Raw genomic sequence first — 25095 nt, forward strand, 5'->3', positions numbered from 1 at the left:
AACAGGGAGAGCAAGTGGTGAAAACTGAGTGAGACCAGAGCAGGGCTGGATCTGCTTTGGGGATTGGGAGGGCAGACTGATAACAAAAGCATTCCTTTAAATACGGTAAAGAAGTGCCAAGGAGGAAAAAAGAGAAAGAGCAAGGAAGGCATCATGTTACATTTCAAACTATATTCAGTGGAGGTGCTCATCCTCAATGCTCCCACTAGCGTGCATGCATTTGTCTTAGGAGGAAAAGCCCAGAGATTTCTCCAGCTTCTCCCTGATTTCCTTTTATAGTCCTGGCCACTTCTTATGAGAGGTGTTTTTGTCTGGCGAGCTCCTCCCAGAGTTCAGAGGTATTCGCTGAAGTCCGTGCGCTTTAAATAAGTCGCTCTTAGAGAAGTGTGCCACTTCAGTGCTCCTCGAAGAGGTTTTCTGCAGTCCAGGTTATTAAAGCTACTTGCAAATACGATTGCCTGGAGCTACAGTAAAGCTCTGGTGATCCACGGAATGAAATACCAAAGGTCTCAGTGCACAGAAGTTGTCAGCAGCAGTCTGTGGGAGTGCTGGTGGCAGCCTGAACATTCAGGGAGAGCAGGGTGTTTGGCAGTATAGAAGAGTGTCCTGAACAGTCCGCTTTACAGCTGGCGCTCAGTGAACGCCTGTTCGGTGCTACCTGGAAGGCAGTGCCCCAGCTCTCAGGCCACCTATCCCTGGGCAGTGTGTATGGAAGAATGCGAGAACACGGCGGATGAGGCTAATGAAAAAGTACACACACAAGTTTCTCGTGTTTGTAGCTTCCCCTGGGCTCTGCTGGCTTCACTATAAAGAAAAAAACATCCTCCCCCTCTTTCCCTATCCACCCCGAAAGCATGCGCTGGTGCTACTTGTGGACAAGCTCTGGTTAGGGGTAGCGACCCTCAGTAATAGCCTCCTAACTTGCTAACCCCAGCGCTTCTCCTCACGGGAAGGGGTGCCGCCGCCGTGCCGCCCGTCACCACCGGAGCTCCCAGCCGCCCCCTGCCCTCGGCGGGGCGGTGGCGGCGGCAACAGCGGCTAGGCGCGGGCCGGGGCTGCGGCTGCGTGCGACGGGGGCGGGAGCGGGGCGGGGCCCCGCCGGGAGTCAGCTGGGCGCGAGGGGAGAGCGCGGCGGCGGTGGGTGCCGCTAACAGCGGAGCCGGCGGTGGCAGCGGCGCGGGCAGAAGTTTTTTTTTCCCCAGACTGTAGCCGGGGGTCGCTTTGCAGAGGCGCGTACGGCCCCTTCCGCATTGGGTGTGTTTTGCATATTTTTTTGTTTGTTTAATTGTTTTTTTTTTCTTCTAATTTACGAATTTTTTGTTGGTTTTGAGGCGCGTGGCTACTAGAGCTTGCCCTCCCCCACCCGTGCCTTCTGCTCCCCGCCGCCTAGAAGACCCCGCTCCTCCTCCGCGCTCCTGCCCCCGTTCACGACCCTGCCCCCGACCCCCTGCGCTTGCCCGAAACTTGGCGGGTGTGCAGCGCTCGGCGAGGAATCGTGCCGGCCGGCCGCCTGCCCAGCAGGTAAGGGGTCGGGGATGCGGCGACTGCCCCCGGGGAGCCGTAGCGGGGGAGGCCGGGCCGGGGGAGGGTGGGAGCTTGCCGGCTCCTTGGTGGCGGAGGCCGGTGGGAGGAGGAGAGCAAACTTCCTTTTCCTGGGGCCGACGGCGAGACCCCCATACCCGCGGGGAGCGACGTCTGCGCACCTCCCGCCGCCCGGCGGGGCAGTCCCCGGGGTCAGACGCGGAGCGGCCGGCGGCTATTCGCCGCGGAGCTTTGGGGGAGCGGCCTTTCTCCCAGCTTGGGGCTTCCTTGACGCGTTTTGTTTGCTTGCCTCCGTGCTTCTCCCCGGTGGTGCCGGGAGCCGGGCTTTCCTGTCGCCCCGTTTTGGAAGGGGCTGAAGACCTGCCCTGCCAGCTGCTGGCGGTACTGCCGAAACTCTCCCGTTTGACCCCACCATGCTCCCTCTTCCTCTCCCGCCGTTTAGTGTTTGCGGGAGGGCTGGCGGATGGGCAGTTCGCAGAAACGCCACCCCGGAGTGCTGCCACCTTCCTGCCTATCCGCTGCGCGGGTCTGCGGCGGCGGCCGCCCCGCGGGAAGCCGTATGCGTGGCGTGCGGGAGGGAGACGGCCCTGCGCGCCGCCGCCTCCCCTGACCGTTCCGGGAAGCCCCTCTCGACACCCGGCATCGGGGGATAATGCAGGATTTCTTCGTCCCCTGGTCCTCGCCGGGGAGAGCCGCGCACGCATGGATCTCTCATTGTATAACTGTGGTACTGCAAGCTGGATCTGAAACTGTGGCATCTCCGTAAGAACAGTTTGCAGTTAATTGGTTTGGCAGATGAACCCTGCAAAATCCTCTTGCCCGCTTCTGTTGCTTAAGTGCCAGCGCCGCCTCCCCCCGCCTCCTCTCCCACCCCCCTTCTCCCTTTTCTCCTGCTTTCCTTTGAAGCGTAGCATAACTCTATTGCCAGCAGGATGGAAAGTGCTGATTCAGCAGCTTGGAACCCCACTCCATCTGAAGTGGTGGTCTGCCTGAAATGTTCCCATTTGTTGAAATGAGAACATGTGTTGCTGGTATGTCAAAGCAGCATTGATTGGGTTTTCTAAAACAGCCCCAAAGACTTGTGGTTTGCTTTTCCCTTCTACTAAAGAAGAGTGAATTTGGGGAGGAAGTGACAGGGTGATAGAAGCACATGAGTAGCTACCATGTTGAGTTATGCTTGAAAGGGATAGTTGGAGTTGTGTTGCCTCGTAAAAGTGCTGAGCAATTTCTCTTTTTTAACAAAGATTTTGTAGAACCTGTAGCAATGATGCTCTCTATGCCTGCTCCTAGATACTAGCTGTGATTAAAGCTCTAGAAAAGGTATGGAGAAGGGCAACAAGGCTAGTCCTAGGATTAAAAGGAGTGAATTTTTGAGGATGGGTTAAAAGAAACCTACCACAAACATGTGGAGATTAGAAAACCTGCATGGAAGAAGGAAATATGCTTTAAACTTTAAACAGCAGCTCTAGATATGCTGCATGATCATTTTGGGGCTAGGGAAGAGTGCAGGAGGTCAGCAGACTGCACTTTTCATGGAGTGTTAGACTTCCTGAAGGGTGTACCTTGCACTGCAGTTGAAGAGGGAGAGCTGCTCCAGGGCTGTACCTATGTACAGTTATGCCAATGTCAGGGCTGTTCAGGTTTTCTTTCCCTCTCTTTAAAACAACAGAGCAAACAGTAAAACCTGAAAAGCAGTGTTTGGTATCCTTGTTGCAAATTATAAACTGATGGACCTTGATGCTTGCTTGCTGTGATCATTTTACTGTTATACTGTGAGTGCTTTTCTTCACTTAGACTTTTGAAGTAAGTCTTGTCTACTCTGACTACATATTAAAGACCTTGTGGTACAACTGTGGTTTTACTTGGTTTTATTGATCAAAACATGTCCTCCCTTACTGCTGTGTGAGTTGGTTTTCATTCTCAGATACAGCTACACCTGTATGTTAGTAGCATATTTCTATGGTTTTTTTATAAGGTATTTAAAAAATGCTGCTTAAATGCAGACTTGGTCTCTGTATTTTGGTTCCGTTTAAGCATTTACAGTGCACTCTGTAAATAAAAAAAATTTGCAGCCCCTTTCTTGCAGATACTTAGATTACTCCAGCAAGAGTTGTCACAAATATTTTTATTATTGTTTTAGAAATCTTTGATTGTGTTCTCTGCTGCACTTGGGATGTAAATGGATGAAAAGTATCTGGATCTCTCTGGCAAAGGGATCCTCCCAAGGTGGGAAGTTCCCAGCTGGCAGAGGAGAGACATAGCAGGGTCATGTGCTGTTTCTGCCAGGAGTATGAGAGTGTTGTGCTGGGAGTTTGTTTTCTGACAGCACTGAACTAACATATGTCCCTCTAGACAGTGAGGCACTGGCAGCTTTCCTCAATGCGTATGACAGTGGCAGCAGGCTAGCCAGGGGGGTCCCAGGTAGTGTCATGCTGGATGGGACCCTGTTCTTGCTTCTGTCTTTTGACAAGCCGTTACATGTGTGCTTATGGAGCTTTGTAGTGACAGTGCTAAACAAGGCCAGATTTTCAGGCAAAACTTTTGCTTAGACCAGCTGAGCTCTGTCTTTAGTAGAAGTGTGTCTATGCATGCACTCAGGTGCTTCTTCAAACACCTGGAAGCTGGGGGGCAAGGAGTGATGAAGGAGATGCCTTTTGATGACCAGTGGTATGCATTTTTAAGATGCACTAAAGTATTTGTTCAGGTAAAATATTCATTTGTTACAGCAGGCAGCTGTGGTGGAAAAACATTACCAGTTTCTACTGGCTTTTTTACTCTAAACCTCTGTGTGGACTTTATTAGTGGGGTCAAGGAAAAAACTTTTCTTTTGTTTTTTTTCTTTTTAAGACAGCATTTCTAATCAAACGTAAGGCTAAGGATCCATGTTCTTTGGATTTGTCTCAGCTATGAGGGTATTGATAGCAGTTCACAGTACTGCTCTTCTTATGTGTGCCCACCTGGCCTGGTGTTTTCACAAACAATGAAGATAACTCTTGAGACCTCTGCCTCTGTCAGGCTTGCATGAAATTTGCCAGCTGGCTTGGCTACAATGTGATTGCATAAGCCGCCTTCTGTAGGAAAGCAGGCTAGGGAGTTAGCATTGTATTTCTTGGAAACAGGAGCTGCTCCTGGGCATGTCCAAAATATACCAGTTGTGACTCTTCACCTAGGGAAATCTAGGAATGGAGATCCTTTTCCTGAAAGTTGAAACTCCACAATCTCTTTAGGATTTCTGAGGAATGAGGCTGCCAAGGAATTCTTTTATAAGCATGGAACTTCACAGGTTTCCTGTCCTTGTGCTACATGCTGCTGAGGAGATGGCTTGCAGCCTAAACTTGGATGTTACAAAGTAGTCTTGCTTCTCATCACTTTTTTTGTCTCAAACCACTGGTAGTTATGAAACACATTAGCAAGTAAATGGATGTCACCCTGTTGATTTTTTTTTGTGACTAGTTGATCTGTGCACTTCTGGACTAGTCTTGCGCCAGGTTTTTCCTATTCTATGTTGTAAATATGTATGCTTCCTATCCTATGTTGTATTGGATCATCTTTTTTTGGAAAGCAGTTCTCCTATTACCTCAGTATGGCTTCTCTGCAGCGTCGTAGTTGTGGAGAGGACTATTGAAGGAAGCTAGGTTTCACTATGAGTGCCACAAAATTGTTGATCAGTATGAGGCATTGTGTCTGCAAACAGACTGTTAATCTCCTCAGTAATAAAACAAGAATGGCCTGACTTGATGAGATCTGGTTGGATATACTCTACAGTCTCTTACCTGGCATGCTTTATTCCTGGGGTATCGTCTCTTCAGCAGATACCTGATGTGAGAGAGAGACAGGCACTGCATTTTTTGTACAGGTGTATTCATCTGCAGTCTGTGGTGTTTGTGGTTTCTAGCAGCTTTTGGACTTACGATGTGCATAGGAGCTGAAGATTGAGGGTTTTACAAAGCAATTCACCACCAGTGACCAAGTTATCCTGAAACTCTTAAAAGACTTTTTTTCAAATTCAAAATGATGCATGTCTATAACCTGAAGACTCATCTCCCTCTTTGCCTTTGTAAGTCGTAGATGGATAAGTTCATGAAAAGCAAATGGGTTGGGACTGAAAGCATCACAAGTTCAAGCCCTGCTTTACAGTAGTGTGCTTGTAAACAGTTCTGTTGTTCTTGGAAAAGACCAATGATTTCTGTTTAATGGTGAGGAGCCAGTGCTGCTAATGAACTGGACATCTTGTAAGACAAAAGCATGAGGGTTTTGAGTACTGGGTGATTCTTTTTCTATTGGGAGAAGGCAGTGGTGGCTCTGTGAATGCTTGAGATTTTGCAGGCCCATAGTGGACAGGATGAGAATCTGAGGTGTGGATTGAACAAAAGTATAGGCAGGATGAATGGTGGAGGTTGTTTAAAACCCAACATGAATGTTCATTTACAAGTCAAGAGAGATTTTAAGGAAATGTGCTAATCTCATCCGAATTTTAACTTGTGGGGAGATGCAGGTTGCCACTCCTGGATGATTACAGCAAAAGATTGTTTGTTTTAAGTGGGTGATCTTTATAGCAGAGTAGGAGACTTTCTCCAGTAGCATGGATGATAGAGTGTGTGACTAATACTGTTAGTATGAGGGACTTTTCCCTTCCTGAAGCCTTTCAGAAACTGTTGATAAGTAACTTTTGGTAAGTCATTACATCTTTAGGTATCAAATGATAACTTTAACCTCTTCTTGGAGAAAAGATCAGTGGTAAGAAATTTCCCTTTTGCCATATGAAGATGGGACAGACTCTGCATATTCTTTCCTGAAGTGAGAATTGGGGAGAGGATGAGGAGAGTTGCAAGTCTTAATTACACTGCACAGTGTATTTCTGAAAAGAACTTTATGGTGGTAGTTATGGTCCTTGTGTGCAGAGGTGGTGAGCGCTCTCGACAAGATTGCTGGGAACACCATGACTATCTGTGTTCTCTTACTGCAGGCAGATACTGTATAGTATCTGAGAAAGAAATGTGGTATCCTATTTCTGTTATTTTTTTTGTTGGACTCCAAGGGAAGATCACAAGGGGTTTTTCCATTTTCTTACCCTCCTCCTGCTATGCTGTGAGCCTTTGGCCAACGGCAACAAGTTGAGCAGCCATGTTGATCTTAATGCCCAACAGTTGCATTAATGAGTATAATATTAACTGTTGTTCAGTTCTGTTCTTTCTGCAAACAGTGTATTTCTTAGTGACTCTGTTTCAGCTTTTTTGAAAGCCCAGTCCAAGGAACATGGGCAAGTTGCAAAAAGGCAGTTTTACACAGGCAAGTCATGATGAACGGGGTAATTGTAAACACATGTTTGGTTAAACCACTAGCGAATCAGCCTCTGATTCTTCCCAGCCTCCATCAGTGCTGGCTTCTACTAGTTCTCAACATGACAAAAATAGGAAATTACTTTCCTGGCAGGCAAACCATAGAGGAAATGCCATGCCATCTTGTTGGAATAAACCTATAGCCCAGTGGGAAGGAACTCTCCTGCTGAGCAGTGGTGGGGATTTCTACATTTGATCACAAAGTAAACTTTGGAGCACAGTCCTCGCACTGCGTTCATGCTTACTTCTGCAGAATTTGTGTCAACAGAGAAATCGGAGAAATGAAGTGGCCACTGTGAAGTTGAGCCTGTGGTTGCTGAAGGCAGCAGATAAGTAAGGATGGATTATATTCCATGACCCCAGTATCATTCTTCCCTTATGCATCCCTGGTGAGAAAATCAATAAGCAGGAAGAGTCTAAATGTGTAGATTCTTTTCATGGTGGAGATTAGCACTTGATGAGCACTTGGAAACTTCTTTCAGTGCCTGGGATCTAAATTCTGCCTTTCTGATGACTTGATTAAGTGGCTGCAGCTCTGTTCTAACTCATGGTTTTGGTTTGTAGCACAAAGTAAGTTTTCAGAAGCTCTTTATGTTGATTAGTTTTATTTCTAGGTCATCTCAGGTGCTAATTTCAGTTAAAACCATGGAGATGGGAATCCTTGAAATATCAACCAAATTTCTTTCACTGTAGATGCTCTTCTCACAGTGTGGTTTGCCTCTTAAATGTGTTCTGGGTCAGGGAGTTGCATGCTTCATACGTTTGTAGAGTGTTTCAGACAGATTTCAAAACTAACTGGCAGCAAGGATTTGGCTTGTTTTCTAGAGGAGAAACTGCTAGAAATTTTTCCTAGATCTTCATGTAAATGGAGCACAGTAGGACAAGATAGTCGTACATTAGAAAGGATTGGACCAGAAGTTGTTGAGCTGAAAGAAAAATGGGGAACTGGTTATTTAATTTTTGTTCTATAGTTGATGCTAAATAGGTCAGGAAAAATCTCTGTGGAGTTCCTTGATAGCAAAGGTGGATTATATTGTTACCACATGAAAAGTTTGAGGGGCATTGCAAAGCAGTCTTGCAGCTGATGCTGTGCAGGACAGATGAGTTCAGGTGTATGATGGTGCTTGCAATACCCAGTTGAATTGTACGTAACTTCCCCACTGTCCTTTGGAAAATAGTACTGCTAGTACAGCCTTTGGAAGGAGAATAGTTTTTCAAGGTGTCTTATGAGTCTTAGCCTCAGCTCATTTTGGTAAATGTATAATCAGTCCTGGTTTGCTTGCAAATAGTTCAACTGTTCATCCCAGGAGCAGGAGAAGCTCTTGTGCATTTGGAAAATGGGCCATTTTGAGACGTGAACAGTCCTGTGCTGCAGCAGACTACTATAGAATCATAAAATTGTGTTGTTTGGAAAAGTCCTCTAAGGTCATTGAGTCCACTTGGCACTTCAGGCCATGGTGGTCTTATGTTGACATGCCCCTGTGTTTCTTGAACACCTCCAGGGATGGTGACTCCACCACTTCCCTGGGCAACCTATTCCAATGCCTGACCACTCTTTCAGTAAGGAAATTTTTCCTAATATCCAATCCAAACTTACCCTGGCACAACCTGAGGCCATTTCCTCTTGTTCTATCACCTGATACTATGGAGAAAAGACTGACCCCCACCTCCACCATACAACGTCCTTTTAGGTAGTTGTGGAGAGTAATGAGGTCTCTCCTCAGCCTCTTCTTCTCCAGAGTAAAGAATCTCAGTTCCCTCACCTGTTCCTTTTAAGGCTTATTCTCCAGACCCCTGACCAGCTTCGTTACGCTTCTCTGGACATGCTCCAACACCTCAATGTCTTTCCTGTAGTGAGGGGTCCAAAACTGAATGTAGTATTTGAGGTGTGGCCTTGCCAGTGCAGAGTATGATCACTTCTCATGCTGGCCACACTGTTCCTAATACAGGCCAGGGTGCTGCTGGCCGCCTTGGCTGCCTGAGAACACTGCTGGCTTATGTTCAGACATCCATCAACCAACACCCCCAGGTCCTTGTCTTCTGGGCAGCTTTCCAGCTGCTCTGCCTTAAGCCTGTAGTGTTGCATGGAGTTGTTGTGACCCAAGTGCAGGACCCAGCACTTGGCTTTGTTGAAGCTCCTACAGTTGACCTTGGTCCATCAATCTATTCTGTCCATGTCCCTCCATAGAGCCTTCCTACTCTCAAGCTGATCAACAGTCCCACCCAATTTAGTGTCATCTGCAAACTAACTGAGGGTACACTCAATTCCCTTGTCCTGATTGTTGTTAAATATGTTAAAGAGAACTGGTCCCAATATTGAGCCCTGGGGGACACCACTAGTGACTGGCCACCACCTGGATTTAACTCTGTTCACCACCACTCTTTGGGCCTGGCCATCCAGCCAGTTTTTAACCCAGTGAAGTGTCCACCCATCCAGGAATGATGCAGTCAGTTTCTCCAGCAGGATGCTGTGGGAAATGGTGTCCAAGGCTTTACTGAAGTCCATTTTTCCTTATATTTGCCTCCCAAGATTTTCTTGTCCTTCATAACTTGTCTAACTTTTCCTTACAGGGTTTGTTGCCTATATCTCTTATTTGAAATTCAGATAAACCAGGATGCCATTTTTGTGGGTGATGTGAAATAGCCTATCAGGTTAGTTTGTTGTTGCTTGGTAGAGTTTCAGGGAGATGGCTAGAGTGCAGCCAGCACTGATAAAAGTCAATTTTCACTTTTTTATTGTGCTGAAATACAGATTTTACTTGTGAAGAATCTGCAGTGTGAGCAGGTGAAGAAGCTTTTCTGCTGGAAGTGAGGCAGGTCTTCATGTCTCAAAATATGTTGGCCATATTAAGAGCTTGCTTCTACTAAAAGATGATGTTATTTTTGTTAGAGCAATTGGGTCTCTTACTTCAGGCCAGTGTGGTTGTTCACTGCATGTGTTCATGGTTGACACTAACCAGCTAGAAAGCTGTCCTGTGTATGTTTGAATAGAATAAACCAGGTTGGAAGAGACCTTCAAGATCATCATGTCCAACCTATCATCCAACACCACCCAATCAACTAAACCATGCAACCAAGCATCCTGTCAAGCCTCGCCCTGAACACCCCCAGCGACGGCGACCCCATCACCTCCTCAGGCAGCCCATTCCAATGGGCAATCACTCTCTCTGTGTAAAACTTCCTCTTAACCTCCAGCCTAAACCTCCCCTGACGCAGCCTGAGACAGTGTCCTCTTGTTCTGGTACTGGTTGCCTGGGAGAAGAGACCAACCTCTGCCTCACTGCAACCCCCCTTCAGGTAGTTGTAGAGAGCAATAAGGTCACCCCTGACTCCTCCTCTCCAGGCTAAGCAACCCCAGCTCCCTCAGTTTGGTTTTGTTTTGTTCTGTTGTGTTTTTTGGTGGTTGTTGGTTGGGGTTTTTTCTTTGTCTGGAATTGGTTATCTTCTGGATTAGAGGATAGGATCAGCTCTTGGAAAGATGTGGTGAGGCAGGTGAGGTGCTGTTCCAGGGAAAGGATGAGAAAGAAAAGGTAAAGAGTGGGTCCTCTCTCCACTCGCTGGTAGCAAGCTGCCTGGGCCAGCTTGGCCAAGGAAGCCTGCTGATATTTCTGAAGACCCAACACAGGGTTGTTTCTCATTTGAGTTCAGCAAATATTATAAAGCTATACAAGCAAACAAGCTAAAGATTAGACTTGGTTTTGCAGAGAATGTCCAAAGCCTGCCTGTACTTGCAAGGTTTACCTGTTGAAAGGAGTATTCTGTAATGTGAGCATGTAGGGAAGAGTGTTTTGTTAGTCTTGCATCTCATCTAATCAGTGCGATGCTGTCTTTATTCATGTTGTTTTGTTTGTTTTTTTTTAATTTGGGTTTTAAGAAAATGGATGTGTTGTAGGGTTGTTTTCTTAAAATGGAATTGACATGCACCAATGCTAGGTGTTTTATTTTTAAGCATCTTAGCCGTAACAAAAACGTTACTATTGCTCTTGTGCATTTAAAGATAAAAATAGCACCTTCACAGTTGGAGAAGATTATATAAGGTATGTTTAGCTGTATCTCATTATATGATCATCATAAACCAGAGCAACCAAGAAAGTAACTGGTGATAAATCCATCATTATTCGTATTGCAAGAAATACCAATCATAATAGCTGGTCATGCATACAGCAGTGCTGTGAAGAACACTGGAGATTTGGTTGACTTGCCCTGAAATGTTGTGGTAAAACATACTTGTTTCAGGCCAGTTACCAGCTGAAATGTTTTTTCCTGGAACATCTTGGCTGTTCCCAGTCTCATGATCCCAGAGCTGGCTGTGAGCTGGTTTAGCCACTCCACTCTGACCCAAAGGGATTTTTATAGCCAAAGTCAAATAAAGGCAATTAGAAGTACCTGCTCTTGTGTCTCCTAAGAAGCAGACTTGGTGGCTATAGGGCAGATCTTGTTTGTAAACTCTTGTGACTGTTGAACCTTGGGTATAGCTGCAGACTTTTCAGTGTTGCTAAAGCTAGTGTGCTTTAGCCTGAAAAAAAAGCCCCACCCTGCAAACTGAAAACCAAAGTAAGTTCTTCAGTAATTTTTTCCTGTGGTAAGTGCGGAATCATTTTGGGGGCAAAGTGACACATCATGGATTTCCTTGGCTCTACCAAACACAGCTTGAAAAGATGTGGAGTTCAGGTTTTGAGTTGTGAAGTGCACAGCAGTGACTGGCTGCTTTTTTCCCTTCCCCCCCCCCCCCCCCCCCCCAAACCAAACCAACACAAAACCAACCCCCACAAAAAAAACCCCAAAACAAAAAAACGCAACACATTTCATTTCTGGTTGATTTTCTCCATAATTTTAACACACAAAAAAGGTTCAACTAATTGATTTAGCTCGGTCTTCGTGGCTGGGTGCCAACTCTGCTATATGTGAACTCTTGGATGAACTGAGTAAGAGATCTTTTCTGAACCTTCACTGCAGATGTCTGTCCCTTTCTAAAAGAAGTTTGTATTTTGCAGAGTTGTTTGGAGAGTGACAAACTGCTTATTTTATGTTCTCCCCATACCCTGTGTTTTACTTTGAGTGCTCTGTATCAGCTGCTGAATAAAGTTAAGGTTTTATCATTTATGCTACTCCTGATGTTTCAGTTGCTTTGCATAGCTGTATTAGGCTTTTGGGTTATTGAGATGAAGGAAGTAATGAATGAGAAAAAAGTCAATTTTGTGGCCACACTAAAATGGTTGCACAGAAAGAGCAAGTTTCTTCTTTTTAGGATATGTGGCCAACCTGTGTGCTTGACTTGAGCCATGTTGTGTGTCTGCTGACTTTGGCAGTGATTCAGGGAAGATTCATCCAGTGAGAGAAGCATCAATGATGCTTTTCTTTGAAAAATTATTTATATGTTAAAGTGTGTGGGGGCTGAAGCTTTCTTCCTGTGTGCAACTGCAGCTTGTCTGTTGTCAGTATTTGAGTATGGATCTACATTGAAGCTGTGTGGTCAGGGTGAATTTTTGCCTTGACCTGTGGTTGAGCTGTAGGTTGTTGCGCTGTGTGGGCAGTGATGCTTTCATCCAGTAGCTGGTCTTAATTCACCTCTTCCTGGCTGCATCCTCGAAGTCTGCAATTGTAACTCTGAAGACAAGCAAGGAAGTGTGTGTTTTGTGTGAGGAGCTTGGAAACTTCTAAATCCTGACTTGCTGAGTGGAAAGACCAGAGGTTTACAAAGTGGTGTTCTTTGCTTTGTCTTGGTGTTCTTTGCAGTGTCATGCCGCCAGGGCTCCTTCCCAACAGCTCACTTCTGAGCAAGATTGCCTTCTGCTCCCAGCAGCCCTGTGGGCACACTGTGTCCCCTCCTGACTATTCAAACACACCATTTCAATCTTGGGAGTGGGTGCACTCTATGCATCTCAGGGTTGACACAACTGTCAGAAGTTCCTAGCTGTGACAAAGTATGCAACAGGGAGCTGGAGTTGATGGTATTATAGAGTAGAAGAGGAAGAAGCTTGAAAATGTGTGCTGAGAGAGACAATATTGTAGTAAGACCAGTATGCCTCTTGTGCTTGCCACTGTCTTATGTGATGTACTGACACTTTTGAATTCAGACAGTTTTTTATGGTAGAAATGGTCTAACATACAGAGTTTTCGGAGTATCTTACAGATATGGAAGGCCAGTCATTTGCTTGACTTCAGTATAGACGTTATAACTGATCCACAGATAAAGCTGGCTCTTTATGTGGCATGGGAAGATGAGGGAAAAGGTAGAAGGAAGATTGTATTGCTTCTCATGGTCAGGGTAACAAATATCTGAATTGAAACTATGTAGGTCAGGATTAGGGCATCATCATCATGGTTTCAATTGAAATTTATTAGCTTAGTGTACTCTGACTGTTTGCTATGTTATATAGACTCATTATGGTATCTGAGAGCAATGTATCTCCTCTGCAGCTCAATGCATGATGCATCCCACAGCATTCAACACTTCATTGATACCTTTGGGATCTTAAGAGTCTTTTAGCAACATGGTATGTATGCAGGGCTGGTTCTTGGCAGAGTGTGGAGCGGGAGCTGTAGTTGTTAGCTGGACCAGGGTCTGTTTGGACTGGTGGTAGTGTGGAAGCTTTGCAGGGCTGTGACTGTGTGCAGAGCTGGGAAGGGATTGAAGGAGGAAGCTTCAGGTTATGTATTCTGATGGTCTTCTGGGATTCTCTTAAAAGTGCAGCTATAATGGGGTAACTCATGATACCTGACACCTTTAGCTGTGTTGAAATGAGGTGGACTGAAGGGTGAAAGTCACTTTTAATATAATTCTAAGATTCATAGACTGCCAGGTTGGAGGGAATCTCAAGCATTATTTAGCCCAGCCTTTCACAGTAAGAATATAATTTAAATGAGATGGCCCAGCACCCTATCAAGCTGGGCTTTGAAACAATCTACCTCCTGCCTTGGGAGTTTATTCCAATGTCTAAATGCCACCTCTGAAATCCATTAGGGGTTTAAAATTAACCAAATACTCCAAGTAGCTTAAATAACTTCTATCTGAAGAGTTTGTTTACAGCCTTGTTGCAGCCTGGACTAGAAAGTGTGTGTGGGTAACTAATGAGTGAAGATGATTTTGCAGTGTGGCTGGAAATCTCCATAAATATGTCTGGTCAATGAAGAAATAACAGAATTTCTATAAACCAAAGCAAAACAGTAGCTATATCCTAAAACTGACCTAACCTATAAAGCTTTGAGTCATGATGTCATATTCTACCATGGAGCATTGCAAAGTCTTAATCTGAATACAGACTGAAGACCTAAAATTTAAGAGTGGACAATATACCCTGAGTTTTGGATGTAACTAAAAATGGGTTTTGTTTGGTGTTGTTTTTGTTGGTTTTTTGGTGGTGTTTTGTGGGTTGTTTGTTTTGTTGGTTTGGGTGGTGGTTGCGTTTTTTGGTGTGTGGTGTTTTTTTTTTTTCCTTTTAAAATTGTGATACTTACTGTAAAAAAATAGGAAACTCTCCCGTCTGGTTTTGGGGATTTGATTGACCTCTCTGCTCATGTGTGTTTTGCAGCAGTGGAAGTGTAAGGTAGAGGAAAAATTCCTTAGAAAGAGAGTTTGGGAGATGTGATGAGAGCCTAGGAGAGAAGGTGCAAAAGGTGATGCTGACACGACAGTGGAGTTTCTAATTGACCTGATTTTCTTACTTTTTCTTTCCTCCTAGTGCTCTCACTTTTCAGCCATCTGAAAGGAGAAGGAATCAAATGAATTTCCATAGTCATATAGGTATTTCTAGTGTGATGGAGAGAAAAGGCAAAGCAGGCTGCTTCCCCCACCCATCTCTCGAGTGAAGATGGTGTGGTAGATGGGGGAGTGTCTTAGCTCACAGCATGTCTAGATCAGGGCTCTGAAACTGATTACCCATATGATTATGTTTTTGTAATAATGCTAGCACTCACCAGACAGATGCTTCAAGAAAAAGCCTGTTGTTTCTGGGGGCTGTCTTTTGCATGTGTCATAGTGTGGCCATTTAGGCTGGGTGCCTCTGAAAAAAGAAGCCACAGGGTTGAGACCACTAATGTCCAGAGTGTCCAGCCCAGTGGGTGGACACAGGAAATAGTGTATTTCTACCCATAAACCCTGCACTCTTATAAATCTGGCTGCAGAATTATTGTCTGTCTTCCCTCTCTGCTCCTGTGGGAGAGATGCTGGTTTATCTAGTAATGATTGGGCCTTTTTAGTCTGAAAAACTTTTTTTTTTCCCCCTCAGCACAATTTTTGTCCTGTTTATGCCTAATGCCAGGGTAAAAAGGGGGGCAGTTCAGGCCTGGCCAGCCTGAAACCAGCCTAGCAATAGTGGGGGGGGGGAAAGAAAGAGCCCTGGGGTTTTTGGTGAACCCCAGGTGGGGAGAATGGGAGTGTTGTTTTTTCTTTTTCAGTCTGGTGTAAAGGAACTTGTGTGTTAAGTTTAGAGTGGGGATTTCTTTGAACTTTCTATGCTTTGCTATGCTCATCACTCTGTTTTGTGGTTTTTGTAGTATATTAATTGATTTTCCATGTAAACTTTCCATTTCTATCCAGTCCCTCTGTGTGAGCGTTATTCTTTTGGCCCTTCTGGAGCAATAGAGCAATCTGTCCCACTCTAAACTAGGACACAGGGCTGTATTGCTCTTGTGTTCTGCTTCTACATACCAGCTCATGGAAACAAAATTCTTGGAGAGAATGATTGCTTCATCAAAAGTGTTAGGAAGAGTTAGAAAATGAAAGAACAAGTATCTATATCACAATGCATAGTAAACATCCTGCTTGTTATACAGGTAGGTAATTCACTTGTAAAACTTGGCATGACTTCAGTCCTGGTCTAAATCGCAAGTGTCAGTTCTGAGTAGATGTTTATTTGCCATGCCCTGTGGTCTGGTGGCCATTTGGGCAGCTGGAGATTACCACACAGTGAGGTGCCTGAGCAAAAAGGCTGCTGCTTTGGATGCAAATGGTGGGTGTCTGAACTCCATGAAACAGCAATCCTCACTGAGCTATCTTGACTTAAAATGTCTGTACCTATTGATTTTTATTTATTTTTTTAATACTTTATTTTCCAGCCATCTCACTGTTTAGGAGTGACTATTGCTTTGACTTTGCAGCAGAATTGTCAGCCTTGTACGCTAAGATCCCACTGTTTGCAGTTGAAAAAATGCAAAGTGGGGAGCAGACAGTAATTTTTGTGAGAGAGGGAAGGGTACTGGTGCTAATCCAGTAAATCCAAACCAGGCCTGCCCCTGCCTAGAAACCTGATCTTAACTCTTAGATCTTTCTTGCCGTTGCTGTGATACTTGCATATAATTCCTACTTCTTAAAACAAGAAAGTGTTTGGTCTAGTCAGTTTTAAGGAAAACTGCATGAGCTAGACTTATAAATATCTCTGCATCAGCATCCTACTCTGGCATACTCTATTTAAAATGGGAAATGACTATGGTTTTTGGTATTCAAAGTATATATCTGGTCAGAAGAGACCTCTAAGATCATCCCAGTACTGAAGGGTCAACACTAAACCAGGTCCCTAAGCATTAGGTCCACATGCCACCTGAACACTCCCAGGGATGGTGACTCCACCACGACCCTGGGCAGACCATACCAATGTTTGATAACCCTCTGTGAAGAAATATTTCTAATATCTAGTCTAAAACTCCCCTGGCACAGCTTGTAACCATTTTGTCTAGTTTTGTCTCTTGTCATCAAGGAGAATCTAGGCCCCCCCTTGCTCCAACCTCCCTTCAGGTAGTCGTAGAATGATGAGGTCTCCCCATAGTCTCCTCTTCTCTAGACTGAATGACCCCAGCTCCTTCAGTTGCTCCTCATAGGTCATGTGCTTCAGGCCCTTCACAAGCTTTGCTCTTCTTTGGACATGCTGCAGCACCTCGGTGTCCTTCCTATAGTGAGTGGCCCAGGCTTGAACATAAAACTCAGTGTAGCCTCTCCAGTGCTGAGTACAGAGGGATGATCACCTCCCTGTTCTACTGACCACTCTTTCTAATGCAAGCCAAGGATGCCTTTGGCTTTCTTGGCCACCTGGGCACACTGCTGATTTTTGTTCTGTCACCCATCAACCAATACCCCCAGGTCCCTCTCCAAGCTGCAGCTTTTCAACCACACAGCCCCAAGTCTGTATCTTGCCATGGTGGTTGTGACCCAGTTTGGGGACCTGTCACTTGGCCTTGTTGGACATCATACAATTAACCTTGGCCCATTGGTCTAACCTGTCCAGGTCCCACTGTAAATCTTCCTCTAGCAGCCTGGCTTGGTGTCACCTGTGTATCTATTGAGGGGTGCATTCAATCCCCTCATCCAGATCATTGATGAAGATATTAAAGAGTACTACTGAACCTTGGGGGACCCCACTAGTGACTGGGCATCAGCCAGACTTAACTCCATTCACCAGCCAGTTTTTAATCCATTGCAGAGTGCACTTACCCAAGCCTTGTGCTGTGAAGAATGCTGTGAGAGACTGTACAATATAAAGCAAATGCAATTCTGAAGTCTCCCTTAAGCCTCTGTGATATGCTTAAATATTTTTCATGTGCATGGTTAAAGGATAAAATAAGTCTTGTACTTAAGAGAAGTCAATTTGTGAGATTTGTAAAATGCCTGTTCCCACCTTTTTTGTGACACAAATGGCAGAGGCCAAACTGTGATGAATGAGATGAGGCACTGGCAAGAGAAAATTAGCTGAACAATATGACAATGCTTGCAGTTATGTTTAATGTTTTATGTTTTACATAGTAAAACCAAAAGGAAATGCAGTTTGGAATATGGTGGTGGTACAGATCAATGAATGCTTAGAATTGACAAGGTGGAAAACGAAAAAAAAAGGATTGAAGTTTTGGGTTGGTGATTTGCTGTTGTGGTGGGGTTGGTTTTTTTCCCCCCCAAGACCTCCAGAAATTTTTCATACTGAGTAAGTGTTAATGCCAAGCTGCAGAATGATAGGGTTACAGCTTACATCAGTGAGTTCAGTTAATTGTGCTGGGGTGAACATGTATAGATAATTCTCTGGCACACTCCTCAGGAAGAAGAAATTTCTCCCATACTTGTACCTGTCAAAAACCTGACAGCCAAGGAAACAGTAAGATTTTGATCTACGACTCAGGGATTTTGGCTAAGCATTAAAAAAAGTATTGAAGACCTTAAAATCAAAGTGGTGTTTATGCAATTTGTTCTCCAGAGGGAGACTGGAGAGCAAACTTTCTAGCACTGCTCTCCACAGGATGTTGCCCATGTGTGCCTCCTGTTGTCAGGTTCTGGTTTGTTTGTAGTGTTAGAACTTCGATGGATCCTTGTATCAACAGAGGCAAGTACATGGGTTAGACTTTGGGAAAAAGATACTTTAATACTTAAGATTTGCAGTGTTTTAGGGTGGTGGTGTTTGTTTGCTAAGACATTATGCCTCTAAAGGTTACAGTTGGCATGTAGCTTCTTGTCATTCTCACTTTGGCGGATGTTCTTAAAGGAGACAACATGTCCATGTTAAACTTATTTTTCTTGTAGCACAGACCTAGGTCTGGAAAGGAGGCTTTAGAGAGGTCAGTTAGTCAATGAAAAGCTGGAGCGTAGTTGTGGTTTTGATGGCAGTTTGGTGACGTTGATGGGGAAACTCCATGTACTCCCCAGACAGTCTGTCTCTTGACTCAATTTTTTTCATTATAGCCGTTTTGACTGTGTTTTTTTCCCAGTACCCTCACACCACACCCTCCCTGCCACTCCACACTGTCATGGTTTTCTAACTCTTTGTTGCTTTATAGACTTTTCCATTTTTTTCTGGAAATTGTGGGCAGGGATGCCAGATTCTTTCCTCTCTTTACAGCAGGCTTTCATGTATTTCAAAGATACCATCATGACCCTTAGGTTTTCTTCTTTTGGCTGAGCTCCAGTTCATTCTGTTTTTTCTCTGACTCCCGGATATCGTTGCCTTTCTAAATGTGTGATCTTCCTATTACTTTTGGATTCTTTTCTCTTGTTCTTTTCTGAAATGGATACAACTTTATCAACCACAAGTAGAACAAAACTGTTACTTAATGATTCTCGTGTGTTTCTGTATATGTTCTTGTATGCTATTTACCTCTTTTCAACAAAGAATTTTTCCGTTTCTAAAAGTGGCTTTGAATTGAGTCTCCCAGCAGCTGACAGCTTTAAGTTAGCAGTGTCCCCATGTTTAATGAGTGCAATTTTCTCCTTCATTATATAGATCATTAGAGTAGTATGGGACTAGAGAAGATCGCTGCAGAAGTTATTCAGTACGTCAGGATGTTTTGTGAGTCTTTACATTTGTTTTCAACTCTGAGCAAATGTAAAGTCAGTGGAGTTATCCAGTCACTTTCAGTTCTGCCGTAAGATGACTGTTTGTGCTGATAACCTCTACGACAAAGTTTGCCTGTTTTTTCATAAGAATTTGATTTGAATCTTGACATAGTTCTGCTAATGTCAAGATTCATCATCTACTGTTTCTGTGTTTCTAAAATACATGGAGTTGGTTTGACATGGTTTATCCGTGAATGACCATTTTTTGTTGAGTTCAATCTTTCACGTTCTTCCCAATGCAAATAGATAGGTTTAGTGGTAATCCATCTTTAAATATGCCACAGTTATCATTCTTCTTCTCATTCCTTTCCTACTTTACTATATCACTGTTTACCTACTCTCCAGCCTCTGTTACCTTGTCGGTATTTCATGAACTCTGAAAAATAGCTGTTAATGATTTAAAGCTTTAAGAAAAGCCCAAACTGTTCTACATTTTTATATTTCATGCAAAAAAGCTAATTTGAGAAAAGACTGATTCAGCTAATTTTTTTAAATCTCATTTTTATTTTCTTCTTCTGTTACCTGCCATAGCTAGTATTAGAGATTTTAATTGTCCTTGTTCCCTATAGTTTTCTTGAGAAGGTCCTGTGTGAACTGAGCTTCCTCTTAATCGTTTTATTGCTATGGAATTAGAAACTGAGTGATATTTTTGAACTCTCTTGCTTTATCCTTGCTTATTCTGATATTACAATAACTGTCCTCAGACTGTTGCTCTTTTAGCGGAGTGCAGATTTTGCATGACCTCTTTAGGAAGGAAGAACTACTAGCTGTTGGCTTTTGGTCATGTATGATCAACAGCAAAACTTAAACATTTTGAGTCTGAGGGTTAACTGGAAGCCAAGTTAAAACTGGAGATAGAACAGTCAGTGGCAGAAAGCTCTCATCAAATATGAAGGCAAGATCTTTAATCTAGATCAACCTGTCAGAATGATTAATGGGCAAATGCCAAAAGATCGGATCTTCCCCTCAGCTGGTATTGTCAAATTTGGGTTTGAGAACATCATTTAGTTGGTGCTGTGGTGTGTTCAAACATAATTTGGAAGCCATGTAGGGTTTTATATATGGTGCTTCTGCTGCTGAGACTAGATAATTTTAAATGGAAAGTACTGAAATGTATTACTGAACCCCAAACAGCTAGATAATCTTATGATAAACTACAGGCTTGGTAGTTTATCCTGTGTCATCACCAGATCTACAAGCATGTTGGATAAGAGGATGTTTACCAAGTATAGACAGTGAACCATGGAATGCTAATTTTGTGCACAAAATAAGAACCCTTCTGAGAAGTAACATACAGTTTCAAGAACACATGGTCTGGTTGTAGTAGAGACTGAAGTTGTTGGCTAGCAGCCATCTTTCAGGTTAGGAGCTTGTCTTGAAAGCTCTTTCATAGAGAGAACTTCTTTTCTGCAAAGTACTTGATAAAAAAGCAGAGTAAATTCCTCATGGGAACTTGTTCTTCCGGGTCTAACAAAACCATCTTATGATGAAAGCACAAGGTAAGTGTTGGTGAGCTCAGGGAGGCAGGTTATCTTTGTTAGAGCAGCCCGTGGCTATTTCAGGTTCTGTTCTGTACTCCATAATTAGCATGTTGCAGGACAGTTGTCACCTCTTTGATGGAAGATGGGAAGACTGATTTCAAAAGCCTTTGTTTGATCGACTCATTTCTTCTTCAGAAGCAGCATATTGTTTGAGAGACAGAGCTTACATAATCCTCCTTCTGTGTGTGTAAACTTATTTAACCACAAGCCTTTTGTTTCTTGACTAGTTCAAATTTATCCAAAGTGTGCATGCAGTGTGGAAGGGGATATAAGGGGGATGAGTTGCAGGATGCATTTTGGATTTCTCCTCTCTTCCAGTGTTCCAGAACTTGCAGAGACTCGTAACAAGCAAAAGGGAGGTGAAATAAGCCTATTTTTATTTTCTATTCGTGCCCTACCCTGCTGAGAGCAGACTGACCGTCTAACTAATCAATGGTCTTGCAGCCTTCACTCTTGCCTTGCTGTCTTGATTCTTCTGTTGCACAGTAGCTGGTAGACTTTACAGGCAAAATTAGCCTATAATCTTGTGCTGGTCTTGGCTGGCTGTTAGCATTTAAAATGTTTAAAGTCACCCACTGAGGACAACACATAAGAACAAAAGTCGGCCTGGATATGTGGCATGTGTGTTCTTGTTTAATATCAGAATTCCTGGTATGGCCAGGGATACATGCCAGCTTTGGCAGTACAGGGCACAGTTCAGATGCTTAAGTACTATACTAAAAATAACGGGACTATTTTAGACTGGGACCCAATTAGGGAGAGAATAACTTGTTGCTCTGCAGTCAGTAATCTGAAGTAGCAGACAGGCTGCAATGTGCAAGTAAACTCAGCTGTTTTACGTGTGCAGTTGCCAGTTTTGATGCTGCTTCCTTGCTGTGCTCCTTGGATGTTTCGCCAGAGGTTTTAAAAATAATTAAAAGCCTCATCTTTCAGCAGACTTGGTGTGCTTTAGTTCAGATTTTGATATTACAGTGTTTAATAGCATTACAGCTCCTAATCTTCTAGTGGTGGCTTGGGGAATTCCTGGAAGGCAGGGAGTGAGAGGCGAGGAGCTGTGCGGTGCACTCCCTGTCACAGCAAGCAAGCTTCACTCTGCCCCGTGGAAAGATAGTTAGACTGAATCTGGGCAGCCAAGAAGCAGAAAGTCTGGTTTGAAGACTGTTGAGTTTTTCCCCCAGACTTACCTGCTGGGGACAAAGACATTATGGTTCCAGAGATGTGCCATTTGCTTTTCTGTGTCAAGAACAACAGTGAAAATAACTTGCACATCTAAGTGCCTGAAACAAAGTGTTACATTACACTTCAGTAGTTTCTCTGATGGTTTTATTTCGGGTGATGCTGTTTTTCCTGACACCTTGCCTGAATTTCAGTGAAGTGACTTAGAGGAATCTGAATTTACTGGTGCATGAGGTGTGGGGGGGCAGTGGGGAAGAAGTAGGCATGCTCCAGCATCTGAATCCTCTGGTCTCAGAGGGTTTTCAAGTAATGGGCTACGTTTGGTGTCAGTTGTCTGCCACTCATCAGAGCAGGGTTGTGGGTGAGGAAACGCTTACGCAAATGCTGCATTGGGTAAACTTCTGCCGATGTTCAAGATGAAAGCTAAATGCACCTAAAACTTCTATTTTTGTAGATGTCTTCCTAGCATGGTATTTTGAGAACATGAAAAAAAGCCAGAATCTCTTTGGTGTTGTGACACATGCTATTTTGAAAGCAACTTTTTATTTAAAATAAAACGCTGATAAGCATTGAAGGTGTTGTTCAGCTGTGGTCTCTAAACAGCTTTCTTACAGCATTGAGCTTATGCTCTCATTTCAGAAAGACTTCATCAGATTTATGCAGAAAGCTTTATGTTCTTTAAAATCCTAGGTTTTGATTTGTTCATGACTTGGCCCAAAATGCAAAGGAAGAGACTTCCTAGATGTCTGTTATGAATATGATGCCTTTCGTAATTGGTGCTGAAACATAGCACACCCTGACTGTAGTAAATCCCATGGAAATGGTGGTAGAGGTACCCTGGTGAAGCAGTTCATGTTTTGTGTTTTAGAGAGCCAGCCTTTAGGCATGCGCTTGTCGACCTGCATGCTACATGTATTTTACCTTCTGCATACTGCAGCAGCCTGTGGGACTTGCTGTTAGAATGAAATGTTACATGGAGGATGCCTAGCAACTCTAGTTTTTAGGTCTATGCCAAATTGTTAAAGGTGTAAAGCTGTGAAATGGATGCAGTGTTTTTTGGAGGATGAAATGTGATGCTGAGGCTGTGATTCTGGACCTGTGATGGGGCTGTCCTCCTAGCTCTCCTTCACCATCCCTATTAGGTTAATGTCTATCACCCACAATTCACATCCCAGAATATTAATTTAAAAATAAATTAACAAACTTAGTTCATATGAAGGGCAATGTTAAGGAGCCTAGCTGAGGGGCAAGTAGCCCTCTGTCGTGCTGGTTCTGATGAGGGACATAACCTAGACCAGAGTGACTGAGGGCCAGAAGCAGGGAATGGTGATGTCTTGAACACAGAGCTTGTTGCTCAGAAACCTGCCTTCTGCCAGTGCCTATGCTCAGGGCCTGCTGGGTGACTTAAATTCTTTCCAGATCTCTGGGTTTCTCTGAAAGTGGAATTGATACAAGGCTCCTTTGGGGAAGAAAAGTAATAATCTTACTAAAAGTGGGAATAGTTTTTGCTGTTTTTCTTAGTAAGCACAACTGTAGTGGATCAAACCACCAGTTCACCAAGAACTGTTTTGGATGTCTCTGGGCCATTGGTAGCAGATGCTTAGGTAGACAACCTGCAAGGAACTTTCCTCTATTTTTTAGGCCCTTCTGCTTCATGGTCAGCTGTCTTCTCCATGCTGAATGATCCAGTTTTAGGAATTAGTCTTCACTGTACTCTTTCAAATTATATTCTACCCTTGTTAATGTCACAACAGCTCACAGTTTTCAAGAAGTGGGTGTGCTTTGAGTTTAATGACTTGTCATGATTCTGCTTTGCTTGTGGCAGTTCCTTAATTCTTAATACTGTGTTTCCTTGTGAGATTTTGAGGTATTGTCTCTTTATTTCAGTTATTTTTCCTGCTATGATGGTACTTTCAAACAAGGCACTGACTCTTACATCAGTGCTACACACAGGCAGCTTTAGTTTTCTTTTTGTGTGTTGGCTTGAGTCTGTGGAAATTAAATCACCATTGCCCTATTGGTTGTCCATTTGTTCATGATCGTGGGATTGTTGCACTTTACATAAAGCTACAGCTCTGACTGAACACATTGTTACTGCTATCAAACTCTGTACCACTTCCATGTCTGTTTCAGAGCACCTAAGAGTACATTGAAAAAATAGTCACTGCAGTCATTCTTGAGACATCTTGGATGGAAAAAATGCTTCCCCCTCATCCCCCCCCTTTTAATTCTTATCCTTCAGCTGAGTGTTAAGGGGGGAACCACTCCTGCAAACTACAGCAGTTCAAAGTGCTTTTAAGAGTGTCTAGTTAGGGGTAATGTCCAAAAATGTCTTTGTCCATATAATATCATAAATTTTGGGTAGGTTTGAGTTATAGCTTCTGCAGAAGCTGTATTGAGACTTTCTCATGTCATCTTTATTTATTATTAATGTCTGTTACCTAGTTTTAAGTATTTCTTTTGGTAAAGAAGTCACTTCCTGTTTTGTTGTGGTGTTTGGTGTTTGTTTTTTGTGTTGTGTTGGTTTTTTTTTCCCCCACTAGTTTCCTGGATTTACCTTCTACTTCTAGAAACTCTAACTTGATTGTTTTTTTTCATGCTATGTCCAAATCAATTTAGATGTGACCATGTATATACAGCAATTAATAGTTTGGTGGTTTGATATTTCCTTTAAAATTCATGTCTGAATTCATTCTGTTCTAACAATTTACTGCAGCCTTTTAAGGTTTGTCTTAAAATTTCATCTGACAGTAGTTGTTCAGTATATATGGTGCCTGGTGAACTTTTTGAGGTTGGCATACTTATTTAGTAATGAATAAACAACATGTCTTAAAGCAAAAGTGGTCCTTATCTTTTCTGCCTGTCAAAAAACCTCCAAAAAACTTTGAAGACATTTGCAGCTAAGGAGAATTTTGAGAATGAGAGGAGGAGAAAGACTTACTTCCTGTCTTTTGCTGTAGAACTGATAGCAGGTGATGTTCCAGTCTGGTCTTTGGTTCCAGCCTTGTGTCCAGGTTCACCCTGGGCATTTGTTTGAAGGTAACCATAAACATGAAACTGATCTTCACTATCCTGACTTCTAGGGCTTTTGCCTTAGGTTATAGGGTGCGCCTGTTGTAGCATCAGTACATCCTGTGTTTCATTTCTGAACTTCAGTGTAGCCTGTTCTCAAGTTACTAGGATACCA

At 43.5% G+C, this 25095-nt stretch overlaps 2 protein-coding genes across 2 annotated transcripts in view; one reads left to right on the forward strand and one right to left on the reverse strand.

Moving 5' to 3' along the window:
• Nucleotides 1-902: 902 nt before the first annotated feature.
• Nucleotides 903-2300, reverse strand: LOC128897445 (translation initiation factor IF-2-like). Its single transcript, XM_054164421.1, has 2 exons — nucleotides 1354-2300; nucleotides 903-1242 (listed from the first exon to the last, which is right to left on the reverse strand). The coding sequence occupies exons 1-2, from the start codon at nucleotides 2298-2300 to the stop codon at nucleotides 903-905; spliced, it is 1287 nt and encodes a 428-aa protein (XP_054020396.1).
• Nucleotides 1297-25095, forward strand: part of GRB10 (growth factor receptor bound protein 10) — a 152431-nt gene continuing 128632 nt past the window's right edge. The window contains exon 1 of the mRNA XM_054164071.1: nucleotides 1297-1521. The gene's annotated coding sequence lies outside the window, so the exon portion shown is untranslated. The remainder of the gene's footprint in view (nucleotides 1522-25095) is intronic.

This window comes from Dryobates pubescens, chromosome 9 (assembly GCF_014839835.1).
Source record: "Dryobates pubescens isolate bDryPub1 chromosome 9, bDryPub1.pri, whole genome shotgun sequence".
Lineage (NCBI taxonomy): Eukaryota > Metazoa > Chordata > Aves > Piciformes > Picidae > Dryobates > Dryobates pubescens.

Bases quoted from the DNA above. Each gene is read 5' to 3' on its own strand.
- LOC128897445 (XM_054164421.1), bottom strand. From the start codon at position 2,300: ATGCCACAGTTTCAGATCCAGCTTGCAGTACCACAGTTATACAATGAG. The intron at 1,243-1,353 runs GCAAGCTCTAGT...CCAATGCGGAAG, and splicing joins GAAGGCACGGGTGGGGGAGG to GGGCCGTACGCGCCTCTGCA.